This window comes from Mus caroli, chromosome 2 (assembly GCF_900094665.2).
Source record: "Mus caroli chromosome 2, CAROLI_EIJ_v1.1, whole genome shotgun sequence".
NCBI classification, from domain to species: domain Eukaryota; kingdom Metazoa; phylum Chordata; class Mammalia; order Rodentia; family Muridae; genus Mus; species Mus caroli.
In genome coordinates, this window is record NC_034571.1 from 123617114 (window position 1) to 123628798 (window position 11685).

The window sequence follows — 11685 nt, forward strand, 5'->3', positions numbered from 1 at the left end:
AAAAAAAAAAAAAAATAAATAAATAAAAATAAAAATTAAAAGAGTTGCCTTGGTCATGGTGTCTCTTCACAGCAATGGAACACTTAGACCTCCACCTCCACAGCCACAAAAATCCAGTGCAATATGATTCTCATTCTACATAGCTATCTTGCTGAGCAGAAACAGAGCTGTCATTGATAACACCCCCATTTTACTTAGGTTAGCAACAGGCCAGCTTCCTCTGCTCCTAGAGCTATCTGACTAATGAGGAAGATTCAGAAGCTGTAGTAGAAGCCTCTGGGAAGGCTCCTGTAAGGGAACTGATTTAACTAAGAGGACTAGCCTCCCCCTTCCTCCTCTTACCTGAAAGACACAGTGGCCAGGGTTCCTACAGTCATTTTTGTGACCATGAAGCTATTGTAAAGATAAAAGCCATTTGCTAATGTCACCAAAGGAAAGTATAGGAGTAGCTTGGCTCCTTGTTAACTTTATTCTAGAAAAGGCCTCTCATCCTCTGGAGGACATAAATGCTAACATCATTTTTCCTAAGATTATCTTACTAGCTGCTAAATGTAATTCCTAATAGATCACCTAATCTAAAAAGGTTAAAAACTCATGCTCAATTGAAATTTATGTCTATACAGAGTTCATCAATTTGTATTAAGATGCTAGACCCAAGAACGCCAGAAAACGAGTCATCATAAACAGGAAGTGCCATCCAGAGGTCTGCTCAGTGTATTCAGATATTTTCCACACTGGTCCTTCTCTTTGGCCAACTGTGAGCACTGCTTTCACTTCCTGCTCTCTGTAAAATCAGTTCCACAAGTACTCATGCAACAAGCATCCAGTGGTCCTCCCCCACATCCTTGACTGTTGCAAGCATGTCAAATTCAAACATAATGTGGAGGCCTAGATTAGATCTTAGAATAGAGAAAATTCATTTAGGGAAATAAGGTCTAGACTCCAGGTAAGCAAGTTTACTAATTATACTAGAGCTTTATACCAACACTGATTGTTCAACTGATTGTTAGAAATGCACCATGGTTCTCAACTATAATTCATCTATAAATCTAAAGTTACTTTGAAACTGAAGGTTTTTTAAAAAGCACGCTAAGGGCACAGTAGATGGCTCGGGGAGCTAAGGTAACTGCCACCTTGAGTTAGATTCCCCAGGCCCTACATGGTGAATGAAACAAGAGACCCTACTCCCTCTAGTTGTCCTTGATTGCCACTGCCTATACACCAACACACACACACACACCACACACACACACGCGATAAACATAATTAAAAAATTTAACATGGTAAAAATAAAACCAGGTATGGTAGCACACACCTTCAATTCCAACACCCAGAAGGCCTATTTCTCAAAAAGAAATATACTAAATATGCTACCTTTTCTTCAAAAGAGGGCTTTAAATCAAAGGTTTAATAGTTTTTAAGTACCCAAACTATAATACTTCCTTCTTTAATTTTTTTCTATTGATGCATTAATTTGTGTGTGCTATATGTTGCATGTGGTGGCATGTGAATCTCATGATGTGTGTGTGTGTGTGTGTGTGTGTGTGTGTGTGTGTGTGTGTATAGGTGTATATGTAGTTGTGGACCTGGTTTTATCTGTCTACCTTGTGGGTTCTAGGGACTGAACTCAGATTCTCAGGCTGGGTTGTAAGTGCCTTTACCTGCTGAGCTATTTCTCCAGACCCTTTAAAAATAAACTTTAGGGTAAACTCAACATTTTAAGCTGTGTAAGATCTCTCACATTTACTCCCCCTTTGGGTAAGAGCACAAAAGCTAGGAAACACCGCCATGTAACGCACTAGTGATGTCACAGAACTAAAGATCACAGTACACTGTCACCCCAGCCATAAGCACAAAGGTAAATAGTGCGGCCACTGCCTCTGGGCAGAAATAAAGCTACAAGTCTTAACAAGCAAAGCTTCCTGCTTCTACTAGAATCACACCACGCTTCCGAGTCAGCAGCCAAGCAGCTGGGGAGCTCTGAAGGTTTTGTTGTTGTTGTTGTTGCTTGTCTGACATACCCTAGCTCGATCCTGAACTGAGAACTGTTCTGACATAAAACGGAAGTTCTTCTTGAACTTCTGTAGTTCTGCAAGAGACCCCTACACAGAGAAATACTTTAAAGTAGGACAGTATATTTCAGCAAGATTTCCACTAATTCCTTAGTATTCATCCTTATAAACTAGGTTATACTTTGGTTAAGGAAAAATTCTAGGGCCAGACAGATGGCTAAGCAGGTAAAGGTGTTTGCTGCTAAACACATTACCCTGAATTCAATTCCAGGGATTCACATGGTAGGAGAGAACTTACTCCAGGCAAATTGAATCAATCAATCCATCAATCTCTCTCTCTCTCTCTCTCTCTCTCTCTCTCTCTCTCTCTCTCTCTCTCTCTCTCTCACACACACACACACATACACACACACACACACACACACCGTAATTTAAAAACAAAATTATGGGGCAGGAGAGATGGCTCAGCGGTTAAGAGCACTGACTGCTCTTCCAGAAGTCCTGAGGTCAAATCCCAGCAACCACATGGTGGCTCACAACCATCTGTAATGGGATCCAATGCCCTCTTCTGGTGTGTCTGAAAACAGCTACAGTACACTCACATACATGAAATAAATAAATAAATAATAATGAAAAAAAAATTTTTTTGAGACAAGGCCTCACTATGCAGCCCTAGCTGGTCTGAAACATGCAATGAAGACCACCCTGGCCCCAAACTCATGAGAAATGTGCCTACATCCACCTCCCAAATGCTGGGACTAAAGGAGTGGCCCACCATTTGAGACCAGAATTTTTAATTCAGGTGGGTCAGCAGTAAAGAACACTAGACATGCTTGAGAGGACCTGGGTTTGATTCTCAGCACCCACAGGGTAGTTTACAACCCTCTGCAACTCCAGTTCCAGGAGATTTGATGCCCTTCTGACCTTTGCAGCCACTGTGCATGCATGCACACTGTACATGGACATACATGCATGCACACTGTACATGGACATACATAGATGTAGGCAAAACATCCAAACACAAAGTAAAATGAAAAATCTAATTAAAAATTCAAATAAAAATGTTTTATTCTATTCTAAAACCCAGTGACATTTTACTTCTTTCTCATGCTCATCCCAGGTTCCAGAGTGATTTGGAACAACAACAGCCACCATAACAGAAGGAAAGAGAATAACAAATTCATGGTTGAAGCTTTTACTGCAAAGGACTACAGCACTATTCTTATGTACATTTTATTAACCAAGTGCAACTTACAAGTCAACTTAAAAGGGGAAAAGCAACTTTAATTCTACATTCTTGGGGGACAAAAACCAAAATTATATGATAGCATGATTATGGTCATACCTTAGAAAGAAGCCTCTAATTCTGATCAATAAAATTGTCACTTCTGATCTCTATTCTCCATCTGTGAGAATGTACTCCTACAGAAAAGGACCATGCATTTTGAGGTACTAACTATGGTCTCTAGGAACATGACTTCTTCACTAGTTAAGCCTGCCTCTTTCATCAGTCAGGAGTGAGAGAGCACAGAGACCAATGTAGTTGAGAGGAAGAGCTGAACCCAAACCTGATAGGAACCTTCAAAATGTCAAAAATACAAGGCGGTAGCAGCTAGGGCAGCAGGCATGGTGTCAGGGCTTGAAACCTCAGCCCCTGGCAGTACAAGGCAGGAGGATCAATCAAGTTCAAACCCAGTCTGAAAAACAGATTTAGATTTATTTCAAAAGCACTAGGGACATAAGAAGGGAAGACTTTAATAGGTAAGAAAAGCATGTTAAACCACAGGGAGGTAGAGAAATGAGGTGACCCTTCACCAAAATTCCTTTATCAAAGGCCTACTGTTAAACCACTGTGTACTAAGGCAAGTTTCAGCCAAACCACTTTATGCAAAGATCAGAGTAAAGTTATGGCTAATAAAGTCGGCCAACATGCTTCTTTTTCTTGAGACAGGGTTTCGCTGTGTAGCCCTGGCTGTCCTAGAATTTACTCTGTAGACCAGGCTGGCCTCAAACTCACAGAGATCTGTGCCTCTGCCTGCTTCCCCAATGCTAGGATTAAAGGCATGAGCCACCACCACCTGGTGACTTTTTTTTTTAATGTATGTATGTCTGCATGTTTGTCTGTATGAGTGTATATTGCATGTTTGCTGGTGCCAGAAGAGGACACCAGATCCCCTAGCTATCTCTCTATATCTTCTTAGCATTCTTTAAGAAAGTAAAGAGCTCTTAGCAATGTGGAGGCAGAGGCAGACAGATCTCTGAGTTCAAGGCCAGTCTGGTCTTCTAGGCCATGGATGAGAAACCTATCTCAAAATAAATAAATAAAAATAAATAAAAATTGAAGGAAAAAAAAGAGGGAGAGAGAGAAGACGAAAGTAAAGAGGCAGAGCGATGGCTCAGTGTGTAAAAGTGCTTTATGTGCAAGCCTGATGACCAAGCTCGATCGCCAGACTCACTGCGGAAGGGGAACCAGCTCATGGAAATTACCCTGTTGACCTCTACACACATGCCTTGGGGCCAACATGTCTGCACCTCTCCCTCAACAAACACACACACCTGCTAATAATAAATAATATTAAAAAAATTAAATCAAATAAGTAAGCCACATGTGGTATTACTTATTTGATTTAAAAAAATTTTTATTCCTGCTGTAATCCCACCATTCTGGAGACAGAGGCAGGGGAATCACTACAAGTTCAAGGTGAGCTCAGTCAACACAGCACGCTCCAGGCCAGCCAGGGCTCCATAGCAAGACAGACAGACAGACAGACAGACAGAGACAGCGAAGAGAGACAGACAGAGATGGTAGGTAGTACTCTGGGGATGGATTTTTATGATAAAGTTGCTTCTCCACATCCAAGGCTCAAAATATTCAAAGCAAGGGTCAGCAAAATAGCTCAGTGAGTAAAGGAGTTTGTCACCAAGACTGATGGCATGAATTGGATCCCTGAGGCAAACATTCAAACATGATGGAAGGAAAGGAAAGATGAAAGAGTAAAATTATCCTCTGACATACATACATACATGTGCTCTGGGACACACACACAGACACATACACATACTTTTGGTTAAACAAATAAAAATGTGGAGATGGCCCAAGTTAAGAGCATGTACTGTCTTGTAGAGGACCTGAGATCAGGTCCCAGCACTCATGTCAGGGGACCCACAACTGCCTGTAACTCCAGTTCTAGAGAATCTGATGCCCTCTTCTGGACCCACTGGGAATCTGCATTCACCTGGGCTTTCCTGTATACACAGTACACTCACAGAAATAAATCTAAACTGAACTACTTTAAAATACAATTCTTTTAAAAATGTAAATAAAGATTCCTGAGCTTATGATGGGGATACAGTTCAGAGGCAGAGCCTTTGGTTACCATGTTCACGACTCTGGGTTCCATCCCCAGCCCCACATCAAACAAATGTGGCACCGGACGGACACACGCACAGGCAGACAGGCTGACACACACACATCCCTCCAGAGAGGTTTATCGCCAGGCTGCTCAAAGTTCTAATGCATCCTGTTTAAATTTCATACAAAGCTGAAAGACTTTCAAACAGTGATCCTCTCTGGCAGAAGGATTGAGAAAGGATGGAGACTGTTCCCACGAGCAGCTACACACTACAAACTGAAAACCCTAGAAAGAATTCCTGTTGGGGGCAGAGAAATCCACACAGTGTCAAAGTAGAAGCAAACCAGGTCTCCCAGATGCAATGTTTCATTACTATCTCATTGCTTTTCTTCCTTCACCGCTTAGTCATTCAATAAACACATTGTCAGAGTATGTGAAGGAGTCCTGAGAAATGAAGAATGAGAATTAGTTTTTGGGGCCTGCAGAATGGCTCAGTGGGTAAAGGCACTTGGCTGCCAAGAGACCTGACTGAGTCCAATCCTGGTGACCCACATAGGAGAAAGGGAAGAAAAGACTCCTGGCAAGGTGTCCTCTGACCTTCATACTCCCAGTGGCAAGCACAGTGAGTCTCTCTCTCTCTCTCTCTCTCTCTCTCTCTCTCTCTCTCTCTCTCACACACACACACACACACACACTACATATATATACACACACAATACACACACACATAAAACACATACATACACTCACAATACATGCATCTACACACACACAATTTAAAAATAAAAAAGAAGCCAAGCAAAGTGGCTCATGTCTTTAATCCCAGCACTGAGAAGCAAGTGGATCTGTGAGTTCAGAACCAGTCAGGCCTACAAAGTGAGCCTCTGTCTTAGAAAGAAAAAGTCGTTTTCATTCTTCATAGTTTTGATAAAAGACAACAAAACTCTACAAAACACAAGGCTAGATGTGCTATAGCACTTGTCCAGCAAAAGCAACGTATTGGGATTTGACCCTCAATACTGGAAAGACACACACACACACACACAAGGGGGGGGGGAACGAACACAATACAACACTCAATCAAGAACACAGAAAAAGCCAGCCAGACACGGTGGCTCAGCATTAAGGAGGCAGAGGCAGGTAGATCTCTTCCAGTTCAAGGTCAGCTGGTCTACACAGTGAGACCCGGTCTCAATTTAAAAAAAAAAAAAGACAGAAAATAGGATAAGCTATTCTAACATTAGTTGACAACCCCCACTCAAGGGAACAATAGCATTTTTGCTTTGCCAAATGGCTGCAAGTAAGCAAACAAAAAAGGCCTCTTCTGGTTTAATGACAGGTTAGCAGTACCCAAACCCCAATGACTCCTCCCTTCCCTTTCTTATAGGCTCCTACTGCAACACCTCCATCACTCCAACCTCCGCGTTTCGCTGGCAGCCCCATACCAGCTCCGTCACAAACAAAGCCCAGACTATCAAGGTCAGCCCCAAAGACAGCAGAAATTGGAAACAGATCTTCTGTATGGAAAAGGGCAGGGCAGCCCTCCCTAATATCAACTCTCCTTCCAGTCCACCCCCACTCCTGGATTCTATCAGGAACCTAGTGTCAGCCGCTCTGGGGGGTTCCGAGCCTCCTTTTCCCTCTCCATCCAGTTTCCTTTTTCTTCCTGCGCCCCCAATGACCTTCAAGCCCCTGAAACAGGTGCTCCCCAAGGGGAAGGGGTCGGATGCAGTGGCCAGACACAGGTGAGCGGAGTTCCCTGTACATGCAGGGGGCTGGGAACTCTATAACCGAGCGGCAGTCTGGGGCAAAGGGTCTGGGCACCTAGGAGCAAAGGGGTTTACGCGGCAGTTTCGGGAGCTCCACTCGCGTTAACACAGGGCCTCTAGCGGTGGGCTGTCGGTGGGGAAGGTTTAAGGGAAAACCGGTCCATGGGGTGGGGATGTCACAATGGGGTCTTCCCGGTAACCGCGGTAGGTTGTCGAGCTACAGATATAGCAGGGTCCCTCCAGAAGGCCGCCTGTCCCCGGGCAAGTGTTCTTCACGGAGCCGTTTGAAACAATCCTCCGCAAGGAAGCCATATCAGACCACGCCCTGCCGCCCGAGGCGTAGCCTCCCCAAGGCGCATCCCGGGCCACCCTCGGCGGTCTCGACGCGGCATACCTGACAGAGGCCGCCCCACGGCCAAAGGTGCCAGCGAAGCGCGCGCGGGACAGCCCTAGCTGCTGGGGGACGAACGAGTCCATGGAGGCTGGCGGCGGAGGACCTGGGGGCCGCGGAGGGTCGCTGGGGCCGGCACCGCTGCGGGCCAGCGGCAGGGCGGAGCGAGGGTGCGCCAAGGGGGCGGGGCCGGCGCGCGCGGGCACGTGGGGGCGGGGCGGGAGCGCGCGCAGCGGGGGCGTCGGTGTGAGACCGGCCCAGCGCCGTACCGTGCTGCGGAGGAGCCAGGCGGACTTGGGGTGCGGGCCGCCAGGCGCAGGCTCCGGGACACCACACCTCCGGGCCCTAAGGTCTCTCAGTGTCGTGAGGGTTCTGTGGGAGCTACAGCCACGCTCGTGGACGCGCCCGGGGCGGGGTCTCGTTCCCGCGAGGGCCGGGCTAGGCTTCTTCAGGTCTGTATTTGGCTTTATCTCTAGGTGTCCTGGACCGCTGCCTGGCTACAGTTATCTGTTTCACATCAGTTGCCTATCCATCCTTGGAACGTTCGGCCCCTTAGCGACGCGGCCTGTTGAGAGCACTGGCATCAGTGTGCTCACAGTATCCCAGGAGACGCCTGCCTTTGCAGTTCAGAGTCTGGATAGAATTGTTTCCAGCTGTGGGTCGGTGGGCCGGAAAATCTCAGAGCCCAAGTTCCTTCCTGCATAAAGTGGAGGGTTGCTTACGTCCTTTATATACAAGGTCTAATTTAGCATCACATATCGACCTTGTCAAGATGTCCTACGTGTCCTAAATTCATCTTTTCATGGTAAATTATAACACCACAAGACTAGTTTCCCTGCTACAATGATCGGCCTTTGAATTATTTATAAATAGTACTGGCTGAAAAAATCCTCCTTCCACTCATAAAGATTTTAACAATCCCCAAGGTGTATCTCTTGCAGGTTTGACTGAAGATTTGAAAAAGAGAAGGAACTAAAATGCTTATTTTTATACTTAAAGGAAAATAAAATTTTGCCTTCAGACCCAAGTCGTGAACGTGTAACCATTGTTTAGAGGTAACCAACACAGTATCTGAAAATCAGCCAATCAGAGACAGCCTCTCTTCAGGGGCTTCCAAATCAGCCAGTTATCAACAGCTTCTGAAAGCCAGCTAATCATTGACAGCAGCCCAATCAGCAGCGCAGTGACAAGGCTTCTGAATGAAAGAGCCTTTCTTAGCTGCTTTGTTCTGTAGACCACTGTTAACAGCCAGGAGACTGTAAATTGCTAAACAGTCAATTTACTGAAACACCTCGAGCTTTTACGGACCCAATCATTATATACATCTCCCGCTCTGTTAATCAGCTTTGAGAATACAGCTTTTCTCTACAAGCAAATGTGATGTTCACCTTCTTCCTCCCTCCTCCGTTTGGTATGTTTTATGTAGCCTAGGCTGGCCTTGAACCCCTGAACTTGAACCCTTGAACTCTTGCTTCAACCTCCTAAATTCTGAGATTTCAGGCCTGCCTCATCATGTCCAGATGGAAGGCTACTACAATGTGTAGCACAGAACAAAATTGTGTGCCTTTGGATGCTTGACCAATGTCGTGGTATGCAGATATTACATCTTTTGTATTCATTTATCAGTTAATGAATATAGAAGCGTTTGTCCCACACTTTCTGTGCCTTAGCTTAATGCCAATATGACCAAATACCGAAAGTTTTTGTGTAGACATGTTTTTAATTCTCCTGTATATGTAGTATATTCCTAGAAGTGAACTGCTTGATTATACTGAAAGTCCGTGTTTAATAATTTGAGGCATCTTTTTGTTTTCCAAAAAAAAGCTGCACCATTTATATTGACATTACCTAGGTGAGAGGGTTCCAATTTTTCCACGCGTTCCCAAACATTTAATATCTATCTTTGGATCGTAGTCATCTTACTGGATATGAGGCTGTAGTTTCCTTATGGTCATTTTTTCCTGTGCTATTGGACAGAAATCATGTAAATGAGAATTCCTGAAAAGGAGCTGTGTCTGCAAAACTGATTTGAGACCTGATCTTCCTGGCAAGGGGAAACAAGGTCATGTTCCCAGGCCTAGCAACAAACACCCATCCCACTTCTTCTCTCCAAATGTTTTCTTAATTGTCTCCTAACTGAATATAGAATATAAACATTGCTGTTATCTGAACCAAGGTGCATAAGTTGGAAAAATACATAACCAGTTGGCTGTTACGCCCTAATTAACTACATGCAGCTGACCCACTCCTTTGTCCCCTTACCACTCTGAGCTCCAGACCTAACGTCTAGGAAAATGAATTAAGAGCCTTGAAGCCAGGTGCCCTGGATATGGCCCAGTCTCCAAGGGGTACTCCCTTACTTAACCCATAAGGTCAGAGTACAACTGGATAGCACTGCAGCTCCCCCGTCAATTTATGTTCCCATTTTTGAACAACATGGTACAGTCTCCCTTCAGGACAAAGTTTCCATCCTGAACTGGCCACTTCTCTGAGCGCTCAGAGAATAAAGCTTCCACGTGTAAGCTTCTGTAGCTGAAGTGAGTTTTCTCAGCTTCTACCCGGAACCCAACAGAAGAAGAAGTAACCAGATGTGCCACTGTTTACTGAATCATGGTCTGTAGCCAATGAGCAGCTAGATAGGGGTGTGGAAAGAGCATGGTTGAAAGAAGAACTGAAGAGAAAGGCACCTGGAGAAGTATTAGGATAGCTCTCTCCAAATGCACACACACACAAAAAAAAAAACCTGAAGATAATTATATCTCGTGAATTGTTTTGTTTTGTTTTGTTTTTCGAGACAGGGTTTCTCTGTAAAGCCCTGGCTGTCCTGGAACTCACTCTGTAGACCAGGCTGGCCTCGAACTCAGAAATCCACCTGCCTCTGCCTCCCAAGTGCTGGGATTAAAGGCATGTGCCACCATGCCCGGCGTTTTTTTTTTTTTTTTCATTGAGACAGGTTTCTCTGTGTAGCCCTGACTGTCCTGGAACTTGCTCTGTAGATTAGGCTCGCCTGGAATTCAGAGATCCACCAGCCTCTACCTCCCAAGTGCTGGGATTAAAATAAGACACCACACTCCAACAATTGTGTCCCATGTAAATGCTCATCAAAAGGTAACTTCAGCTGAGGAGTTCAATAATTAAGTAGCTAAGATGACCCTTTCTGTGACAGCCAGCCTCTTTCCCCAACCATTCCTGTCATTGCCCAACTCCCTGAATCCCAAACATCAGTTCAAATTCCCAGAAATGAGCTCACCCTGGACTACAGGAGGATTTCTAGGAGATAAAAGGCAGGAGTCCTCTAGAACTTCTGAAACCAGATCCCATCTGCCAAAAGGAGTCATTTTCCTTACCACTGGCAGAAGGAACTTATGGCTCCATTGGCATATGCCTGTAATTGCATATCGAAGTACATGCTGCCTCCAGGCTCCTTCAGCATCCCAAGTACCTATTATATATTTCATAGTTCACACTAGCACATTAGCATCGTAGGCGTTCTCATCTGCCCAGGCTTCCTTCCTCCCAGATACCCATTTGTTCTCTTTATAATGACAAGGTTTCCCCACTGCCCCTACCATTCTACATTTTCTCTGTTCACTATTTCCTGCTATTCTTCATTCTCTCACAGATAATCCTGGTCGTGCCCAGTCTTTTGGTCATATTCAGTCTACTTTTTCTCTCTGCTTTGGACTCTTCCAGATGCCTCTGACTGTTCTCTCATATCTACAATTAAAACTTTAACAATATCATGGAGTGGTCATATCAGCAATTTCTTTACAGTGTTATGGGAGAGATGGAAGTTATGTATGAACTCAACAACACAGATTTGCTCTCACCAAGGCTGGCCTGCTGCAGTTGCTGCTGAGTGTCAAATCTGCCAGCAGCAAAGACTAACACTTAGCCTCTGATAAGGAACTGTTCCCCTGGGTGACCAGCCAGTGACTGACTCGGTCGGTCAACTTTGGATAACTTTCCTTTATGGGATGTCAATGCTTTTTCCTTAGTGGAATAGCTACTTATTCTAGTTGTGAATTTGCTGTTCCTGCATGTAATGCTTCTGCTAGAACACCATCATCCATATACTTATAGAATGCCTTATCCACAGCCATGGTATTCCACACAGCACTGCTGACCATGGAACTCACTTCATGGCTAGAGATATGGGA

At 44.7% G+C, this 11685-nt stretch overlaps 1 protein-coding gene across 2 annotated transcripts in view; it reads right to left on the minus strand.

Annotated features, from left to right (window-relative positions):
* Nucleotides 1–7704, minus strand: part of C2H20orf194 (chromosome 2 C20orf194 homolog) — a 133143-nt gene extending 125439 nt beyond the window's left edge. For both annotated transcript variants that reach the window (XM_021151883.1, XM_021151874.1), the window contains exon 1: nucleotides 7529–7704. In XM_021151883.1, coding sequence (XP_021007542.1) covers nucleotides 7529–7611 — 83 coding nt within the window. In that variant the 5' untranslated portion in view covers nucleotides 7612–7704. The remainder of the gene's footprint in view (nucleotides 1–7528) is intronic.
* Nucleotides 7705–11685: the final 3981 nt, after the last annotated feature.